General features: G+C 41.5%; 1 protein-coding gene across 1 annotated transcript in view; it reads left to right on the top strand.

Moving 5' to 3' along the window:
* The window catches only part of GRID2 (glutamate ionotropic receptor delta type subunit 2), a 1,042,513-nt gene that overhangs the window by 704,954 nt on the left and 315,698 nt on the right, over window positions 1-21,861 (top strand). The window contains exon 7 of the mRNA XM_034772953.1: window positions 2,958-3,119. Coding sequence (XP_034628844.1) covers window positions 2,958-3,119 — 162 coding nt within the window. The remainder of the gene's footprint in view (window positions 1-2,957; window positions 3,120-21,861) is intronic.

The raw sequence follows: 21,861 nt of genomic DNA, 5'->3' as shown, positions 1-21,861 counted from the left end.
GGGGTGGGTGCGGTGCCGGGCGGTGAGCCGGGGGTGTGGTGCCGGGCCGGGGTCCGGGAGCCGGGGGGTCCCGGCCCCGCAGGCCTCCCGGCCCCGCGGGCCCGGACTGGCTCCCGGCCCCGCGGACCCCCCGGCTCGCGGCCCAGCGGACCCCCCGGCTCCCGGACCCCGGCCCGGCACCACACCCCCGGCTCACCGCCCGGCACCGCACCCACCCCGGCCCGGCACTGCGACCCCGGCCCGGCACCGCGCGCCCAGCCCAGCTCGGCACCATGCCCCCGGCCAAAGAGGCCCCGGCCGAGCCCTCCCGATTTTCCCGGACATGCCCGGCTTTTGGGGATTTCACCCCGGACGGGGATTTGAGCCCCCAAAAGCCGGACATGTCCGGGAAAATCCGGACGTATGGTAACCCTAATAGACACAGGCTAATTAGTTTTCAGATACTGGGAACACTCCAGAACCAGACATGCCAAACCCCCGGGGGTGAGGGGGAAACACCAGAAATTGGGCTTGTTTTTGGCTTAATTGGCTTGTGAGTTGCTAGTTTTTGGCTTGTTGCTTGTTTCGCTTGTAGCTTCTTGTAGCGTGTTGCTTCTTTTTTTGATCGTCTCCCGGCAAGCGGGGGAGAGAGTCCAGGATACATAGTGGGCCCACCACGGTCCCAGACTGCACTCCGCAGAGATCTGGTCACATAGAGTGTCGGGGTCCTTAGGGATTGGCTTGTTTTGGCCTTGTTTTGAAATGGGATCAGCTTGATTTTTGGCTTATTGTGAAAGTTGGGGTGCTTATTTATCAGGTGAAAGTTGGCAGCTGTGTCCAGAACCCCTTCTGGTGTTACTCGGAAAACGCTGAGTTTCCCCTAGACAGCCACAGGCCCAAGAACTTCAAGTGACTGCTAGATGATCTGAAAAGAGTGTTGTCAAATGCCCTAGATATGATTCAGTCTTCTAACTTAATATTGCTTCTGAGCCCCTTGTTGTCAGATGGAGCTAATGATGTCTCTTTATGATAGCATTAGCAGGACACCTGCCCCTGCCATCTGAGGACAGAGATGACTGAAAAAGGCCATTTTGTAAATTGTTTCAGAAGAGCTTGTGAATTCTGTTCCTTTATTACTTCATACTGAATTATATCTTATCATTAATGTCTGACTGAACTTGTGAATATGCAGTTAAAAAATAAATATATAAGAAAGTTAATCAAGATAACTGGAAGAGGGGGAGGTAGGTTATTTCTGTTTCTTCCGCTGAGCTTCAATATCCTCTGTTGGACGCTGCACTTAAACTTCTGGGCATAAATATATATATCGTCTGAGAGTTTAATACTGTAAGGTGCTAAGAGCCCTCAGCTTCCACAGAAGTTAATGGAAAGCAAGGGCACTAACTGCATTGCAGAAACAGGCCTTATGTGCATATTTAATATGTTAATATATTACCATTATGGAATTCTTAAAATGCTGAAATAGCCTTACTAGGCACTGACATTTTTTCACTGAAGCACAGGGAGCATCCAGTGCTGATGCTAAGTTACTAAAAATTTCAGAATTTCTATTTTAAATATTAGAAAGTAATGAAACAGAAATGAGCACAAGTGAGTGTTTTGCAAATTCTATGACTTCACTGAGGCCTTGGCTACACTTACCAGCTAGTTCGACGGCTGGAAATCGAAGTTCTGGGTTCGACTTATCGCGTCTAGTCTGGACGCGATAAGTCGAACCCGGAAGTGCTTGCCGTCGACTGCGGTACTCCAGCTCGGCGAGAGGAGTACCGCGGAGTCGACGGGGGAGCCTGCCTGCCGCGTGTGGACCAAGGTAAGTTCGAACTAAGGTACTTCAACTTCAGCTACGTTATTCACGTAGCTGAAGTTGCGTACCTTAGTTCGAATTGGGGGGGGTAGTGTAGACCAAGCCTGAGAGTTTCATAATAGGGACTAGAACATCTCACTCTCTCGTTTCATGTTCCCCATTTCAGTTACCTGAACTGAACGTACTAAGAAATACACTGATTGATCGATTGAAAATCATAAAATTACATGATAAATGCCATGATGAACCACCAAATGAAAAAGAAAATGTGTGCCTACTGGGGCATTAACAAGCCATATTTGCCTCAAAATGCTGGTTTGGTAAACAGCTTTTGGAAAAAAATTAAATTCTCGTTGTTTAGTGAGAAAAACCCATCCCAGCTGTGACATACCAGTAATTAGCTTGCCTCCACAGGTGGGCAAGATGGAGGTCATGGGGAAGAGCTAAGAGAAGAAACCTGTGTATGGGGCTGGAGAGGAGTTGTGGACTCTGGGAGAGGCCAGACTCCATGCAAGAAACCCTGGATGTGGGTGCGGGATATAGAGCAAGAGAACAAACCCTCCTGGACATCGGGCTGGGTCTAGCTGGAGACTGGTGTGAAGACTCTGTTTGTTTTGGACTATCAGGGAGAGATACCACTGAGTTCCGTTGCTGAAAGAGTTTGGAAAAATTTGAGGCATGGTGCTGCACCTAGGCCACCATCAGGTGCACAGGAGCTGTCTGACCCTGATACATTTACAAACAAGTGCACCTACCATGTGGGAAGCCCAGACATTTCAAAATATACTGGTGCTTGAGAACCAGATAATGAAATTGTTTGGAAATTGACTAGAAACAGGAGAAACTAATAATAATTTAGCCCCAATCCAGCAGCTGGATCTGTGCAGGTATCGGGGCTCCTGTGCCTCACGCAGGAGTGGAGGTAGTCAGCCTGGATCTCATTGCAGGATCAGGGCCCTAAATTGTTGATGATAGCATAGTTAAGGGATGGTTATTGTAATAGGTTTTTTTAAGCTGTTTAATACCAAGTAAATCATTTAGTTATTGACAGGGTGGGCAATAAACAGCTGAGGCAAACAGATTATGAATTCTGTTTTTGTTTGCCAGCGTGTGTCCACTAACTGCTAATAATCAATCTCTAATCTCTTTACAGATTTCGAACCTCTACATATATGACACTGTGCTTTTGTTGGCTAATGCTTTTCATAAGAAGCTAGAGGACCGGAAGTGGCACAGCATGGCTAGCCTGACTTGTATCAGAAAGAATTCCAAACCTTGGCAAGGAGGGCGATCCATGCTGGATACCATCAAGAAGGTACCTTCCTCCTATATTTCATTCTCTTTAGTTTCCACTCCAGTGAGGAACAAATCCCATTTGATGAAAGGTGTTCTATTTTTGCTAACAGCAGTATCTTTCCAAAAGCGATAGCATTAGTGCAATGACAAAACAAGTTCTAATGGAAAACTCTCCTTAAAGATGTTTGGTTTTGTGTTTTGTTTTGTAATGGGCATATTTGAAACAAAAATATTATGGTTGCTGAATATCAGACCCACGGGTATTTCAAGCACACAAAAAAAAAATCACATTATTTTTGTGCCCAGGAGGTAGGAAGGTAAAAAAACACAGATCAGTTTTTCTAAGATAATTGATATTAGAATTACAGTCCTTCCTTTGTCAGTAAAACAGTATAAGAAAAAAGGTGGAACAATTGCATCCAGCTAATATTCTGTGCAATTCATTATTAAAATCCTACAGGCACAATGTAATAGAATCATACAAATCAGAGCCAGAAAAACCCTATTAAGTCATCTAGTCTATACCCTGCCAGTACAGGATTGTTCCCTATGGTATAATTTATACTGCTTTGTCCAGCTTTGTTTCCCAAGGAATGGGCTTCCACTGTCTCTCTTGGAATATTATTTCATATCCTAATTATACTCAGTGTCAAGAAACTTTTTCTTGATATTCAGTCTTATTTTCTGGCATTTAGTGTTATACTATTATTCCTAGTTGTTCCTTTCCTTTCTTGTTGTTTATACCCTTCAAATATTTGTAGACTATTGCCATGGCATTCCCTGGTCAGCACCTATCAAGAAATACATAGTGTGTTTAATCTTTCCTCATAAGTCAGTTGATCCAGATTCCTAATCATATTAGTATCTCTTGTTTGAAATCCTTCCAATTTGTCAATATCTTTCTGGTAATGATGTACATGCAATGTATATTTACACAGTTCTGGCAATTCCTATATTGTATTAATGAAGGAAAACTACAGTGATTTTCAAAAATTACAAAACTTTTTAATCTTATTTTAAGAACTGAAGTGTCTTTTTTTCAAAAGGCAGTTAACATAAAAAAACACAACACTTTTTAAAGTAACGAGAGGCAGCCATTTTGGGTCAGATCCTAAGCCCTACCAGAGCAGGTAGACTTGGCAGCAACAAAGATGGCTTCTTTCAACCAGCTTCATGCGGCTCCCAATCCTGGGGCCAATCTGCACTAGTCCTGGTGTAAAGCAAAGCAGCCTCAGGCCCAGTTTGTATGCTACTGACTGCTCCTGGCCCCGCCAGGTCCCATTCTTGTCGCTGGAGTTCACCAGTATGTAGAGACACCTACGCCATGTCTTCTATACTAGGGGGCAGTAAGTAGCTTAAATGCCTTTACAATGGTATTTAAGTTACCAGAGAAATCCATCAAGCAGATTTGGCTGCTCCTATGTTTATTTGATCTATACACTACACCTTCCCAGGCTTGGTTGCTCCTAGGGTATCCTTCCTCAGGAGCTGTCTTTGCTAAATCCTAGCACACACCCTTTCTCTCTGAGGGCTACTTCCACTTACTCATACCTGAGTGGGACACTCAGCCAACAAACCCACTTTACCTTTTCCCATTAGGATTAACACTTGTTATCTGAATGGGGCATTTCAGACAAATATAACCAGCCATGTCAGATTCTCTAAACTGAGTCTAGGGATACACAGTCTAGAAAGGGATGTCTGACTGCATTTCTACTTTTTTTTCTTAGCTTTCTTGTGACATGTACCATTCCCATTCTCCTGCATGAGCATCATTTATGCTGTTTCTTACCACGCTGTCAGCTTTTTGCTTTCAAATGCTGCAGAGTTTATTAAATTCTGTGCCATGTCATCCTCACTAACATTTCCAGTTTGTCTTTTTCTATGTCCTGCCTTTTATAACAGGATGATTAATAAAACAAAGTCCTCCTGTGACCTTTCACACAAGACCTACACTGTGTGAAGATTAATCCGTGAAGCGATTCTCCTTGAAACATAAAGAGAAATGACCAACCAAAGGAAATGTGAAAGTCTTTGAGAAGGCAGGAGCAAATTAAAACCCTATGTAAGGGATGTGGGTTAGATCACTAGTGGATTAACTGAAGGTGTGGTAATTCCTGAAATGTGCAGCCCTAGCCAGAGGTTGAGTTCCTTATCTTTGTCTCTCCTGGCCCCGTTTGCAAAAATTATCTTTGGTGAGAAGTCAAAGTTATAAACTGAAGGCACATCTGAGTATTGTTTGTACTGTACCATCTTGACAGAAGAAGATTTTTCAAGTGCAAAATGCTACAGCTGTTATGAAGCGAAATCAAATCCAAATGCATAGCCTCCCATGTGCATGCAGTCCTCCACTTCCACACATGAACAGGAGCCTACGTTCATGGGCCAGTGCTGGAATAGCATGGAGAGGTGGATTTCTCTTTGTGCCATGCTCCCCTTTTCCTTTGAACACATAAAAGCCCCTTCGTAGGAGTCTTGCCGGATCCCTACTTTGTAGTTTTGGTAAAGTGCAGGCCAGAGGTGACTGTCGCTATCATAGACAGACTATGTCTATGTCAGAAGTGGCAGAAAACTTCTTAAAAAACAGACACTCTTTCCCTATTGAGGATTTCTTCATCTGCTTCCCGTTGGGTCCTAGTGCTCTGCCTTTTTCTCTCCCTCATCCCTTGCCCTGGCATCACTGAATATTCAAGACCCAATCGCACTCCAGATGTTCTCCTCCCCACTGAAGATCTCTCTCCTCTGTCTCCTTCAGCGGAGTACAGCCCAGTGCTGAGCAAATGCTTAGGATTTAACTGGGTCTGCCTCGTCTGAGACTAGATAAGGCAGAGTGAGTTGCGCCCCGATGAGTGTATTAGCCTGGAGACTCTGCTCAGGGCCGGCTCCAGCATTTCTGCCTCCCCAAGCAAAAAAAAAAAAAAAAAAAAAAGCCGCGATCGGTGGCGGCAATTCAGCGGCAGGTCCTTCGCTCCTAGAGGGAGTGAGGGACCTGCCGCCCCCGAATTGCAGCAGGTGCCGCCCCTCTCCCTTGGCCGCCCCAAGCACCTGCTTCTTAAGCTGGTGCCTGGAGCCGGCCCTGACCCTGCTTAATGCCATTCTGCTCTAGGATAGGAAAAGGACCCTCTCTTGGTCTCCTTCTGTCCATTTCCCAAAAGGGAGAGGAGTGTGAGTGTGAAGGGAGCAGTGATTATGGTGTTTGTGGGAAAGGGCTGTCGGTATGTAGGGGGACAGGATCGTCTGAGAGCATTGGTGCATGTATGGCAATGTGTGTCAGAGTAGAAATGCTTGTGCATATCTAGAAAGGGGCAGTGGCTATGTCTGGTGGGCGGGGTTTGTGTCCACGAAAATGAAGAAAAGAGTATCTGAATAATGGGTTAGGTGGGAGAGAACAATGAATAAGAGGCTGTGGGAAGGGAGCAAAGAGAGAGCTGGGGAACCCCAGAAAAGAGTAGCGAGTTTGAAGGAGAGGCGAGTTCCTGAAACAGCACTGTATAGAAGGGAGGGAGAGAGGAAAAAATATTACACACTCAAGGAAAAATAACGTTGAGGGGAAAACAGGATTAAAAAAGGAAGGGAATGTGTTCTGTCATATAGTTAAAGGAAAGAAAAATGCAAAGGAGACATAGTAAAGTTTTCTTTTTAAAATGATTTGCAAGGAAGTGTAATGCTACTAGGGGACATGGTCCATCTACTGAACTTCAGTAGCTAAAAGCCTAGAGATGGGCTTGGAAGCACCTGGGAATGTGAGAGAGACTTGCTCAGCTGGATTCTTCCCAAGCCAAAACTGTGGGTCTGTGTTGTAGGAGCATTGGCAGTGTGGAGGCCGAGGCTCTCCATCTACATTCTCTTTGCATCTAGGAGATCCCCCAAGTTTCATAGGTTTTGGTGGTGAACCAAAGAGAATACCCTATCCCTCCTGCCATGAGGGAATATACAGATAACTCTGTGAGCTAAAACTCAGATTTTCCACTGCCATATGCAGGTTAATTCTGCATAGGGAAAAATGGCACCAAATGTTGAGCTATTACATTTAGCTCCTAGTGGATGTAATCAAACCCGTTGGAAAAAGCAGATTCTGCTTCCTGCCAATCTGTTCCTCCAAAATTAAGATTAGGTTGCATGCATTTGTTTAGATTGATTCTGATGGACCTTCCCTCAGAGACATGAAATAATAATACATTTTTACTTATTATAGGGCACCCATGCCCATGATGGCTTGTATATACCTAACAAAATATAACTTAAAAATAATTATACCTTGTTTTTTAAAATGGTGACCGCAGACTAATTAGTTCCCAAGCAATAATTTTAGGGATGGATAAAAGTTAGATTTTCACTCTCTGATTTGTGTGCCTATATGGGAGAAGGTAGGGAGAACATAGTAATGTTCACTGTATTCAGGGAATTCTACATATTGGAATAGTTCCTGGAGTACCCCAATGAGCATCTTACCTAAATTGGTTTAAATAAATAACACAGCCTTTAAATTTAGAAACACTGGACCATGGGTGGAAATACAGTTGAAACTGATAAGGATGGGTGTGCTTAGGGGTGGGTTTCTTGTAATTTCTAATCTAATTTCTGATTTGAAATCCCTACTAGTGGGCTTTTGCTTTTCATTCCGATTCTAACCTCTTAAGCTGCAGAAAACCACAGTCTCCACAGTGCAAATTGGACTGTTTGGGGGCTGAGACGAAGATATTGTAATAGTATTTCCTTTCTAACTGCTATAGCTAAGGTTCTGCCAGCCTTTGACATATGAACCCCTGTTCACAACTCCGCCATAACCATTTGTCCAAGAGTAAAACTTATCATATAATGTCTGGGTCCCACATATAAATATGTTTTTTCTTCACAAAAATCCATTTGGCTATTTAAATGCAAGTATTCATATGAAAGAAATTGAGGTTATCCATTTTTAGTACTCATCTATTAGCTTAGTATTGTAAACATGCAGTTTTTCATTCCATAGCTAGATTCTTATTGTGACATTAAAATAAATGTGGGGCTTTATAGAGCAGATACATTGCACATTCTGTAACAGCTATTCACAAGATTCTGGGTAGTGTTTTGGATTAATGGGCTCAAGGTATATAAATCTACACCATGCACCTAGGTCTATGAATGCAAATGCCTGCTTGCTTGCTTTGATTTCTGCTGCCAGGCCTAAAGCTTGGATAAAGTTCCTCCCTGGCAGTAGATGGGAAAAGTACCTTGAGACCTTGTTGATGTAATTCCCTACAGTCTTTGCATTGACTTTTTGGGGCCTGATACAGAACCTACCAATGAGCTTGTTGGGCTGCCATATCTTAGTTCTTTCTATTTCCAAGAAGTGGAGTATCCATACCCTTCATTGGCTGAGAGAAAGGCCTGAACAAGGGAACAAATGGAATAGGACTCAGAAGCTTGAGAAGGATTTCAAGCAACACACAGATATGCCACTCCATTCATGGCACCATGTGAAGCATAAACTACCCTGTGGCTTTCGATCTGATATGCATCAGGCAAACTCACACAGGAGTGTAGCATGGCCTAATATTGCAGGAGCTTCTGTGCCAGAAATGCCCACACAGCCAGGTTCTCATACAGCCAATTGCAGGCCCTTTTTGGGCTGAGTTGTGAGAGAAGCAGACTTAGATGAAAGGTGGTTTTGTGAGGAGAAAGGAAGGATCACCAGCCTGAGATCAGTAGGGGGACTGAGTTGGAGAAAAGTTCTCCCTCCTTCCAGGGCTCTGCCTCTTGCTCCCCCTTGGCTGATTGATAACTAGCCCTGTACTTTGTAGAAACAGCACATGTAACATGGCACACAGGTAGGGTGCTGACCTGCCCTTTGCTTGCCTAGAGTAGGAAATAGAAAAGCCTGAGATTTTCCACACAGCTGATTTTTCCCTCTCTATCTGGGTTTCACCTAACCATTAAAGCTGGACCAAGACAGTTTTAAAGTCAGACTAAGAAAATCTTGGCATCTAGGTAAAATACCTCAATGTATGTGAACTGACCATTGAAATCTGTGGGACTACTTTGATTTATATAGTTGAGAATTAAAAAAGAATTTTTGAGTCAGATAAACTTGAAGCATCAGAGGTAAACTGAGAGGAAGAATCCTGTGCAAGATGTAAAGCAAGTGTAGAGCAGTACAAGAAAGGTAGCAGTAAAAGTGTCAAGGAGTGATGAGAGAGAAAGGTGGAGAACAAGAAACTGTGGAAATCTGATGGGGTTTTAGGTATATAAGATGAAGAGGGCTGGGAAAGGAACAAGCATCTAAGAAATGGAGAGATTGTTTAACTGGTAAAAGAAGTGAATATTTAAAAAGAAGCAATGGAACTTGGTTCTTACAAAAGACTGGATTGTAACTAGAGCTGGATGGAGAAACTTCAGAAGACACACATTCCCTCAGAATATGCAGTTCCATCAAACTCAAAATGCTTCACAAAATTGGGTCAGTTTTGCTGGAACTTTGTTTTGGAAGGAAACTGGAGGGTGCGGGGCCGGAAGACGTCTCATTTCTACATTTTTGGAACAAAACATGTAGATATTTTTTGATTTAAAGGGACTACTTATTTTGGATTTTTTTTTATTTTGTATAATACAAAGTTTAAGATGTCAAAATTAAAATATTTAGCTTCTGTTAAAGCAAAACATTTCAGTCAACATTTAAAAAAAACAGCTTTTTCCTTCATTGAGCATTTTGAAAAGTTTAATTTTCATTCTGATTCAGAACAAAGCCAAATTTCAAAATCTTTTGTAAAAAATGGAATTTATACCCTCCACCCAGCTCTAATTTATAGCTTTACTATCCAGTATGAGAACCAGGGAAAGGATAGCTATGCTGTTCCCAAACCAGAGCAGGAATCAGACACTGACTGTGTGAGTCTCAGTCTGGTCAGTTTCCCCTTTTACATTGACTCAGCTCTACTAGTTGGTGCATTGGATGGAAGGGTAGTGCCTAGAGCCAAAGATGTGCCTACACCCTGCCAGTCTGCATGGGAAGGAGAGTAGTGAAGGCTGCTCTCCCTTCTGTATAGGTGATGTGGGTAATGTGAATAAAGGAGGCTTTGTTACAAACCCTACTCTCATGTATAGGCATGCAAGATGGGCTCATGATTGAGCCCAAAGTTAGACAAAAGTTCGATACACAAAGAAATTGATATAAACTCTTCAGAGGGAAAAAATATTTTTTAAAAATGTGCATTCCAAAATAGGAGATCAAGGAATGGCACCATCTGACAATAATTCAGACTCAGATGGAATCTAGCTCAAATTCCTCGGGGGGGAAAACCAGGACAAGAAATCCGTGACTCTTTAAAAGATACACACTGCAATATTTAGAAAATATTCAGAAGCAGGGGAAGTGGTAATAGACTAGAAAGAAAATTCTACCTGCAGTGTCATCTGTTGAAAATAGTAGCAGTCCTCTGAGATGAATGCAGAATCTTGCTGTTTGCAATTATTGGAGCAGGAGAAGTACTTGGGTAGGAATGCAAAAAAGGTGTTTGGTTGTTCCACTTTTGTGCTGCCTTTTCCCCACTGTTTGTGAATTTCACACAGGAAAAAACAATTTTCACACCTGTGTAGAGAGCTAGCACAGGGCCTGTGCACCAGTTAAATCCCACTGAAGCTGTCATAATTCATAAACATAAAGCCATGTTTGCGAAGTATTTTAGAACACAATAAATGGTTAAATTCATCAAGTAATTCATTCCTTCAGAATGAATTTTACCAGCTCCGGCAATTAGTTTTAAATGTGTCTATTTTTTTTCTTTAAAAGCAAATATCCCCAAGGACTCAAGCCTTGACTAATTTTATTAGTCAATGAAGACATTAGAATGTGAAGAAAATAAGGCAGTAACATAAAACAATGATAGTGGTAGAAAATGCTAATCTTCCTGAATAGTCTCAGAATAAATTAAAGTAGGATTATAGTGATTATTATGACTGAGGAAAAATGACTCCATATTATGGCATATATTTGCTCTCTTCACCACTCCTATCCTCATGTCTTCCCAGTCACATTTGTTTAGTTTACTTGTATAAAAAAAGAAGTTTTTACCACTCCTAGCACTGTAAAGCCCATCTATCTGTGGAAGAGCAAGTTGTATTTTATTCTGCCTCATGAATCATCTACAGAATTGTCTTCTAAATTCTAATTCAGAATTTGTTATTGTTAGTGATGGTGTATGAAGCAGAAGAGACACCATTTGTTTTTCAGGTAGCAGATTAAGCTTGCATTGCTGGCAATTAGAAAAAAATGTGTTTTGAAGTTGTAAACTGAGCAAATTTGATGCTGCAGACGTTGATGGAGAATAAATATGCAACACAAGGATGTAATGTTTATAGTAATTTTTGTGTGCATGTCTGTACTTTAAAAAGGACGATGTTTTTAAAAACAAGAAGAAACAGTGAAGATAAATATCTTACAGTGGATTGGCAACCTGGCTTTTCCATATAAGGTCCCAAGTGTGCTGTAGAAGTGTGTTAAGTAACAATATAAATGTTTGTTCTTGCCAGTGTAAATGGGACTAAGCCATGTTTTAATAGTGCTCCCAAATCTTGCAACAGCTGTGAAGAGTTGAAGGCACAATTTAGGAACATTGTCGAAACACTATTTAATTTTGACAACCGTTGCTCTTCACAGTTTTAACTGTGTCAGGACATTACTCAGTTGCAAAAGGATCTTCTAGCTCAGTAGATTTATAATGTATATCATAAGTCTGTTTTCATTTGGTTTGTTTTTGTTTCAAATTAATCCCTTTTCTACAATAATTTGAATGTTATTACAAACTTATTTGACTGTCTCAGCTATTATCCTAATAACCACATTAAAACGGAGAGAATTTTGAGGCATCTCTTCACATAGAGAAAATCAAGGAGGCTGTTAAACCAGTGCAATCCTATAAGTGACCAATTTCTTTAAATGCACCCTCCGCCACGCAGTGCAGAAGGGACAAAATCCACAAAACAAGCCTAATGGCTTCACTTGCTGGAGAAAGGTAAATAGGTAGGGCAACTGGCCTCCTTCTTCCTCAAATAGCTTTGACTAGTGCTGTTGATTAATCACAGGTAATTCACGTGATTAACTCAAAAATGAATTGTGATTAGTTGCAGCTTTAATTGCACTGTTAAACAATAGAATACCAGTTGAAATTTATTAAATATTTTGGATGTTTTTCTACATTTTCATATATATTGTATTCTGTGTTGTAATTGAAATCAAAATGTATATTATTTTTAATTACAAATATTTGCACTGTAAAAATGATAAAAGAAATAGTATTTTTCAATTTACCTCATGCAAGTACTGTAGTGCAATCTTTGTTATGAAAGTGCAACTTACAAATGTAGATTTTTTTTGTTACATAACTGCACTCAAAAACAAAACAATGTAAAACTTCAGAGCCTACAAGTCCATTCAGTCCTACTTTTTGTTCAGTCAATCACTAAAACAAACAAGTTTGTTTTACATTTACAGGAGATAATGCTGCCCTCTTCTTATTTACAATGTCACCAGAAAGTGAGAACAGGCATTTGCATGGCACTTTTGTAGCCAGCATTGCAAGGTATTTACGTACCAGATATGCTAAACATTCGTATGCCCCTTCATGCTTCGGCAACCATTTTAGAGGATATGCTTCCATGCTGATGACTCTGATTTAACAAAAAATGCACTAATTAAATTCGTGACTGAACTTCTTGGGGGAGAATTGCTCTGTTTTACCTGCATTCTCCCATATATTTCATGGTATAGCAGTCTCTTATGATGATTCAACACATGTTGTTCATTTTAAGAACACTTTCACTGCAGATTTCACAGAACGCAAAGAAGGTACCAATGTGAGATTTCTAAAGATCGCTACAGCACTCAAACCTAGGCTTAAGAATCTGAATGGCTTTCCAAAATCAGAGAAGGACGAGGTGTGGAGCATGCTTTCAGAAGTCTTAAAAGAGCAACACTGTAATGCAGAAACTACAGAACCCAACCCACCAAAAAAGAAAATCTACCCTTCTGCTGGTGGCATCTGACTCCGATAATGAAAATGAATGTGCAACAGTCTGCACTGCTTTGGATTGTTATCGAGCAGAACCCGTCATCAGCATGGACGCATGTCCCCTGGAATGGTGGTTGAAGCATGAAGGGACAGGTTTCTCACATAATCTAAGATCAGTTATTGTTACATTATTCTCCCAAAGCTATGTGATTGCACAAATGTGTTCTAGTTACTCATTTATGATGGAGTCTGGTCTGTATCTCAAAATACACAGAAATATTTAAAAAACAGGTGAATAAGCAGAGAGGTACTGTTATGCATACGACTTAAATTCAGAATGAGGATAGAAACAATACTAATTAACTTTATCTGACTGTACAATATATCTTCTTTTCTCTACAATTCCAGCACTTAAGAATCTGGGCAAATAAAAAAATACTTTTTTTTTTTTTTTTTTTTTTGGTACTGATGTCATACAAACTCTGGCAATGAAACCTGTTTGTCAGCACTGGGAAAGGAAAATGTTGAAAGTGCTGTTGCATGCAATTATTTAGATATCCTATTTTATCAGAAATTTAGTATGACACCTTCAAATGCTACAGCATTCCTGCCTCATCCTCTGCAAATAACATGATGTTTTACTTAGATTTCCTTATTATCACAGGGTGTACTAATCACTGGTGTGGCGCCTTCTTCTAGCTCAACTGGAGATCCTCCTTGGATTGCACACCTTAGGGTCTCTCTCTCCAGACGTGATTGTTCCCTGTTCATGACGGAGTGTGCTCCCTCTTCATGGCTTGACCCTTCTGGGGTATCAAAGTCCCTTTAGATAAACTCTCTCAAGCAGTCTAACCTATCCTCAGCCCAGACTGTGCCCTTCCCCAGGGGCTGGTAGAGGTATCCGAGCTCATTCACTGCTCCGGGCTGAAGTCCGGGGACCCTATGTCTAGCAACCACAGTCTATACAATCTCAAACCTTGTTGCTGTTCCCCTGGGCTCCTTCCTACCTTTCCTCCCTAACTTCTGGCCCCTGCTGGGTCACCACTGGAGCTTCCTTTGCCTACTGTGGCTACTTAACCTCCCCTCGGGTTCTTGCCAGAGTCTGTATTCCCAGGCATGATCCCAGGGCTTATTTTCCCCTAGAACTTCACCTTGTCTCTTGCCAACTCCCCTCCTCTCTAAGGAGAGATTTCAGAGCTCCTCCTGTCCCCTTCTTTTCTTTTCTTGTTGTTTTATGATACAGCAGCCTCAGCAGGTGAGGCTATAAGCATCACCTACTGCAGTTTTTGCTTAAAAAAAAAATGTATATCCTCCTCCCCAGTCCTGTATCCTTTGAAAAGCCAAGTAATGCCTTTTTAAGTCTACCCCTCTTTCCTGGTACTCTCTCCAATCCCTTCAGACTATATTCTTTCACCTTGAGGGTCTCAATTCTTCATAGACAATCTTTCTTCCTATGTAAATCTGCCTGCACTGCCACAGCAGACACTCAACTGTTTCTTGGACTTTGTGTGTATATCACACAACACATCTTTGTGCTTTGTTTAGTAAATGTAAATTACGATTTAACTCACAATGACCTGTTAGCACTCTAAATATAGTTACTTCATTTCTTTTATCATGGGTATTAAGTATCCCATTATCCTCAACGTTAAGATGTATTTCGTAGAACCCTCATCCTTTTTTCTCTTTGGTGCATGATTCTTGCCATTCCTTCTTAAGTTCTCTCTTAACCAAGCTTTTGAAATCTCATTTATTCAGAGGGACTGTTACATCAACCTCCTCAGTTTTAAGGCATTTTTTTGCTGCTTTATCTGCCATTTTGTTGCCTGGAATCCTGACATGCGACGGAATCTTTCCTATTACTATGGTATACCCAGTTGTACTCTCTCTGTAGTTAAGAACAATATTTCATTGATTAAATCATTCCTGCTTTCCGAGGCTTCCTTCCTAATTGCCATTATATCCGACAAAGAGTCAGATAGGATAGAAATCATAGTTGGGTATACATCCCTAATTCCAGGTCAGTGCCAACAGTATGTCTGTCAATTTGGCTGTCATAATAGGCATAATATGACTACCTGTGTTGTGATCCCTAGATCCATCAGTGTAGATTTGGCAATGCTGACCACATTTGCCCTATACAAACTCATAAACTGTAGTTGTCATATTTCACAGTCATGCTCTTCCCTTTGTTCTATCCTATAATTCCAATTCCACAATTGGAGAGACAACCATCCAACTATAGTTTGATTTCACACGATTAAAGATTTTAATTTCTTCTAGACCTTCCTTTTCATCCAAATATTTTTCTCACCTTTTGACCCCGTTACCCTGTGGGAGTTTGTGGAGCCCCGTTACTTTTTGTCTACTTAATTCCCAACAGTCCTCGTCTATTCTTTTAGTACTCTTATCTTCACTATTTTAATTAACCTTAGCCAAAAAGGTTAACTCTAACTATTTCATCCTTAAAGCATTTCTCTGGTTGCTATCTGCAGCACACACAACCGAGTCATAATATTCATACCACATGCAATTCATAGAGCCTTAGGCTTGGATCAGCTTTAATTTTTTTAGTGTTGATTTAAAAGCTGAATTAAAAGTTTGGCATCCATAATCTAAAACTGGTCTTTTTAATGCCCCGTATACCATCAGCAACATGTTGGTATCTGCACCCCAATTGTTCACAGCAAAACCTTAAGCAGAATTATCCTATCTTTACATTTAGTCTTGATATTATCTGTGTGACTCTTCCAAGTTAGTATGTTATTGAACATAATTCCAAATAATGTAAAATTTTGAACCACCTGTATTTTTTCTGTAAAGAGATATAGGTTCCATTTTCCCCCAGTTTTCCTTTTTGTGAAGATAATTCCCTTTGTGTTAGCAAGTGAGGACGTAAATCCCCAAATATCTCCACATTCTGAAATCCACCTGAGCAATTCATCGGTTCTCTCCACAGCTATGTTAAGTCTTCTGTGTTTGGCCCATATAGCACTGTCATCTGCAAATAGAGTAATACCTATTCCTGCCCGTATACTCTTCGGGAGATCATTAATTATAATATTATAATGGGGTTAGGCTGATAACACTCCCCTGTGGAATGCCGTTAGTAAGTTTATAAATATTCTGCAAAGCCACCCCTACCCTGACTTGTATGGTTCTGTTGTTTAAATAGAACCAGAACATTCTTCCTCTTATTCCAATTGCAGCTAGTTTATACAGCAAGCCTTCCCTTTGTAGCATGTCATAGGCTTTTTCAATGTCCAAAAAGACATCTACCATAACTATCTGTTCGTAGTGGGTTTTTGTATTTCTGTTTCTAATCTTACAATATGATCAACTGTGCATCAGCCTTTCCTGAAACCACTCTGTACACAGTTTATAATTTCAGTTTGACCAGGTATGCTACTAAACACTTGTATCATTTTCTCCATAATTTTGCCCACATAGAATGTGAGGGCAATAGGTCTATTTGCCTCAGGTCTTCTGCCTATTTTGCCAGGTTTTCTTATTGGTGTAATCACTGCTTGCTTCCATTCTGACAGTAGTATTCCTTTTCCCCATATATTATTATGTAATTTCAATAAAATTCTTAAACTCCCTTCCAGTAGCTGCTTAAGCATTGCATATGCTATCTTTACCTGGGATTGTACTTTTACTTTTGTGTATAGCATTTTTTGAGCCCTTGTATGCTGAAATTCTCATTTAGTACATCATTTGTATAGTATACCCAGCTATATAAGAACTCTCAATTTTCTTCAGAAAATATTTTTTGTTTGCTCTTTACTTTGATTTGTACTAACTTTTTGGAACTCTTTAGCTAAAATGTCTGCTTTTCCCAAGTTAGAACTTTCAACTTTATCATTTACTATAAGACCAAGTATAAATTTGTTTTTACTCCATACACCATTCATGCTTTTAACTTTTCTACATCTCTGAAACCTTGAAATCTATGTTCATTTTCCCACAATGCTTTCTCCAACTCTTTCTTTGCCTTTTTAATAATTGTCAACGTAATTAAGACCTTCCTTTATAAATACACATACCCCTCCTCCTCTTGTATTTCTCTGTTATGTCTGATTAAGTCATATCCTGAATTTCTAAACTTGTTTTCTCACTAACCATGTTTTTTGTAGACATATCACATCTGATTTTTTTTCCATTTCCAATGCCAGGTGCCCCAGAGGGAATGAACAGAACAGGTCATCATCAAGTGATCCATCCCCTGTCGCCCTTTCCCAGCTTCTGGCAAACAGAGGCTAGGGACACTTGAGAGCATGGTTTTGCATTCCCTGTAAGAAAGGATAAAAAATGGTTACATATAAAACAAAATTGTAACACACTTTCTAGAGACTAAACTTAATTAACAAGGTATTCTCCTAGCTCCTACAAGATAGCTTACCACAAGTAATTTCCCCAGTTATTTAATAAGATTTTGACCTCTTCTCATAAAATTAAGCTCACTGTCTGCTTGTCCCCACAGATTGAAGGTTTGTATGTACCCTAGATATAGTTCTAAAAGTTCATTGTCTTACCCCTAAACAAGATAACTCCTGTTGTTTACCTCATCCTATTAATTTACTCTGAAGATTTTACAATCCTTCATTAGCATTTGGCTCAGTGGATGAGTGGATGCCCATTGTGAACCATACAGTACTCAATTTGCATATAACCAGCCAGAGTGAGAGAAGCGTCCATTCCCCCTTGCCTGCCAGGATTATGTGAATTACTGGGAATGGGCGTCAGAGGATGGATCATTTGATTATTACCTGTTCTGTTCATTCACTCTGGGCACCTGGCATTGACCACTGTCGGAAGACAGGATACTGGGCTAGATGGACCTTTGGTCTGACCCAGTATGGCCATTCTTATATTCTTATTACCTTTTGGTGATCTGTCTTAACTCACAGACCTAGGGAATGTAATTTTAGCATATATACATAACTCTTTAAATATCTATCACTCCTATATTCTTGTTGCATTGATTAAGAGGAGCAGTATGACACAGGCTTTCATTAGAGATCTTACATGAATGAGGCCCTCTGCCAGTTGTCATCAAGAGGCCTCGGGTCGTAAAGACCAAGACTGGGAGCGTGTGAGTGTGTGATCTGATCAAGAGTGGGTGAGTGGGAGAAGAAACAGGAGTGGGATAGAGACAGATTGGAGGGGACAGGACAGAAGGGGTCATGCTTGAGCAAAATGTTATGAGAACTTGTGCCCACTAGATAACATTCCCCTGCAGAACTTGGAATGGAGTGATGATTCCTGAAACTCACCATTCCGCTGCTGTCAGCAATTATCAGTGAAATCCACTGGCAATGTGTGAGTCTGATCCCCTGCAGTGCTGGTCCACGTAGAGGATGACAAGCTACTATTGCTATCTGTTTCTTCATTAGCTCAAAAGTGCAGAGATCCGTGTCAGGGATCTAAGGTTACACCACTGCTGATGATACGTGTGGGTGATGGTATAATGCCACATGATGGATTTTCTGTTTTCTCAGTCTGCTTTTTTTAAAACCTAGAAAATTACCCAACAAAGTAAAAAGAACAATGTTTGCAAAGTCAAATACTCAGTCTTTAATTACATGATCACATATATTTTTTTCCATGGAACCCTTCCCTCATTTAGAGCACAGGCTGGACCTGCCTTGTGGATGAATAAGGGTTGTGTAGTAAAGAAGACAAGTGTGTGTAGGACCCTTGCTTCATCTGTTGCAAAAGATGGGATGTGTCTAGGAAATGATGCAGAGGTCTGCAATAAGAGAAGGAATGGTCTCATGGTTGAATACTGCACTGGAGAATTTGATTCTGTCCCTGACTCTGCCACAGAATTCCTATGTGAGGATGACTAAGTCACTTAAATCAAACTTTCACAGGTGGTCTCTGTGTGTTCCTCATTTTCTACGTGCCCAACTTGAGACCCTAGAGTCTGAGAACTGCCAAGCACTCGCTGCTGCAACTGAATCCCAATGAGAGCTTTGCTTTGAATATATGAAATGAGGTATAGTGCTAAGTACTCTGAAAAATCAAGTCCTAGGTGTCTCAAACTGGGCACCTAAAACTAGTAGATGCTTTTGACCTTAATCTCTCTGTGCTTCAGTTCTCCATCTGTAAAACTAGGATAGTGCTATAGGCACCAACTCCGTGGGTGCTCCGGGGCTGGAGCACCCACAGAAAAAAATTGGTGGGTGCTCAGCACCCACCGGCAGCTCCCCACCCTGCCCCCACTCCAGGTTACCTCCGCCTCCAGCGCGCCGCCGTGTCCTGCTTCTCCCCTCTCCCTCCCAGCGCTTGCACTGCGAAACAGCTGATTCGCAGGGCAGGGAGGGATGGGGGAGGAAGGGGAATGTGGCGCACTGTGGTAAGAGGTGGGGCCGGGGCAGGGGTTTGGGGAAGGGATCCAATAGGGGCAGGGATAGGGCGGAGTTAGGGCAGGGACTTTGGGGATGGGGCGGGGCCAGGGGTGGGGAAAGAGGTGGGGGGGGCGTGGGCACCCACCAGCACTGGAGAAAGTTGGTGCCTATGGATAGTGCTACCCGCTCATTTCATAGGGGTGTTGTGAAAATAAATTCATTAATGTTTGTGAAGCAAGCAGATGCTGTAGTGTTGAGCACCAGAGAAAAAGCCAATGAGAAAATGAATAATTTGTCTTCAGAGCAGGGTTTGAATAGTGTACAGCAATTAAGGTCTAAGCCAGACACTGAACAATAAAGATAAAACAAAATATTTAATAGCTGCTCATTAATTGAGCACTGTGCATCCTGTGCACTGAACGAGGCAGGAGTGCTGTGATAAAAATAGTATGTGATCATGTAATTAAAGACTATATCATAATGTATTTGCAGAAAGAGGTCAAATTAAGGTTGCAGAGACAACCTTAACTCTGACATTTCCTAACTTTTGAGTGTTTAACTTTGCAACCTTAATAATTTTCTTTTAATGGACTTTTGGATGTAATTTCCTAGGATTATTTTTAAAAGGCAAACCAGAAAAAGAGAAAAAAATAAGCACACAGAAATTCCATTATATGGCATCATATTGAAGTCCCTATTATTCATAACAGAGGTGGAAACTTAAGATCCACCACTTGACCTGATAGAGTAATTAATAGTAGTAGTAGGTTGATATTCTCTATGTGGACCAGCACTAGATTCGGCTTTCACAGTGGGTGTCACCTATATTTGCTTATAGCAGAGTAATGGTAACACTCAGGGATGTTGGGTTATATTCTAGGCTCTGGAGGGAAGCACGTTTAGTAGGAATATACTCTTCTTCCCTATCCCCTCCAATATATCCCTGTCCCAGGCCTGTCTCTTTCTCTACCACTGGCTTCTCATCTGAGTCCCATTCTCTTCACATTGTCAGTGCTGGTCTCCACTCCTCAGGTCTTCTGATCTCCATCCCAGTCTCCTTGCTCAGTAACTCCTAGTCTCACCCCCACCAGACTCCCTGTCCTAGCCTCCTTACTCAGCCAGTCTGTTTCCTCCCTCCCGCCCTGACCTGTGTATCTTCCTCTCCACCCCAGCCTCCAGTGTCCAGTTGCCTCTCCCCGCACCAATGTTCCCTATCCTCACTTGCTTCAAGTCCCAGTCTCCTTCCTCAAGCTTCTCATTCAGTCTCTGTCTTCATTTCCCCAAACTCCTTGTCCCTTTGCCCAGACAGCTGCAGTTCACCCCACACATGCTGGCTCCTTGTCAAACATGCCTCCCTTCCTCCCACCCCACTTGTTCCTAGTCTCCTTGCCCCAAAAGTCCCAGTCTCCATCCCCACTCAGCCTCCAGTCCCAGTCTTCACTCCCTGGCTTCTTGTCCCAATCTGAATTTCCAGCCTTCCACCACAATATCCTAGGTCAGGATCTTGTCCCCTTTGCATCTGAAGCAGATAAGTTCCCCCTCCACCCAGCCTGGGTACCAATAGGGGAGTCACTCTGCCACCCTGGCCTGGAGTAGCCATTACAAGGAAAGTCTGGGTTTGCCTCTGTAGCCCTGGGCTGGAGGGAGAATGCTCAGTCGCTCTGTGGGGATGGTGCATGCACAGTGCGGTCAGCACTAGGAGAGATGAGAGACTCGAGCATGCTCAGTGAGGATGGAATCTTTGAAGGTTTTAGCTGCTAAACTCTATAACTTAGCTGAATTTGACCAAATTTTCATGGGGCAAAGGCACATCCATGACATAAAGAGTGTGCACGCACCCACTGCTGAATTTCAAGTCCCTATTCCAAAGTATGGAAATTTACCGAAAAAATTTCAGCCTGAGTCTGATAGCCAGCATAGAAAATTTCAGCCCAAATGGTTTGTTTGGCAGAGCTATAAGCTACTGAAAACAAGGTCTTATAATGGGCGGTGTTAGGCAACTTTAATAATAGGCAGTGCTATCAGTCTTTCCTATATTTCTTGTTGTTATCATTATAATATTAAAATTTGAAAAGGGTGAACATTAACTTCACTTCCATTATCTGTGAGTTCACACTAAAACTATTCCTGAGTTCCAAAATGTGTTTCCATATCTGTATTTTCCCAAAACTTAAGAAGTTTGGATGTATTTTTTTGACCTCCACTTTAGCAGGTACTTATAGTTAGGAGCGTGCTTATGTACCTTGTTGGATCAGGGCCTTGTTTTGCACCATCCGTAGTTCATATCCCCTGAGTTTCACTTTGAATTTTTGACTTCAAATAGTGAAACTCCAACTGAATATGCAATCAGAACTGCAAAGTCTCATCTGATTTTTGACGCAATAGCACAAGGTTAGCAGAGTTGCAAATTGGAGCCACAAAT

Source organism: Trachemys scripta, chromosome 5, assembly GCF_013100865.1.
Source record: "Trachemys scripta elegans isolate TJP31775 chromosome 5, CAS_Tse_1.0, whole genome shotgun sequence".
Taxonomy (NCBI): domain Eukaryota; kingdom Metazoa; phylum Chordata; order Testudines; family Emydidae; genus Trachemys; species Trachemys scripta.
The sequence above is the reverse complement of the archived record's forward strand: the minus strand, read 5'-3'. Positions and strand labels throughout refer to the sequence as shown.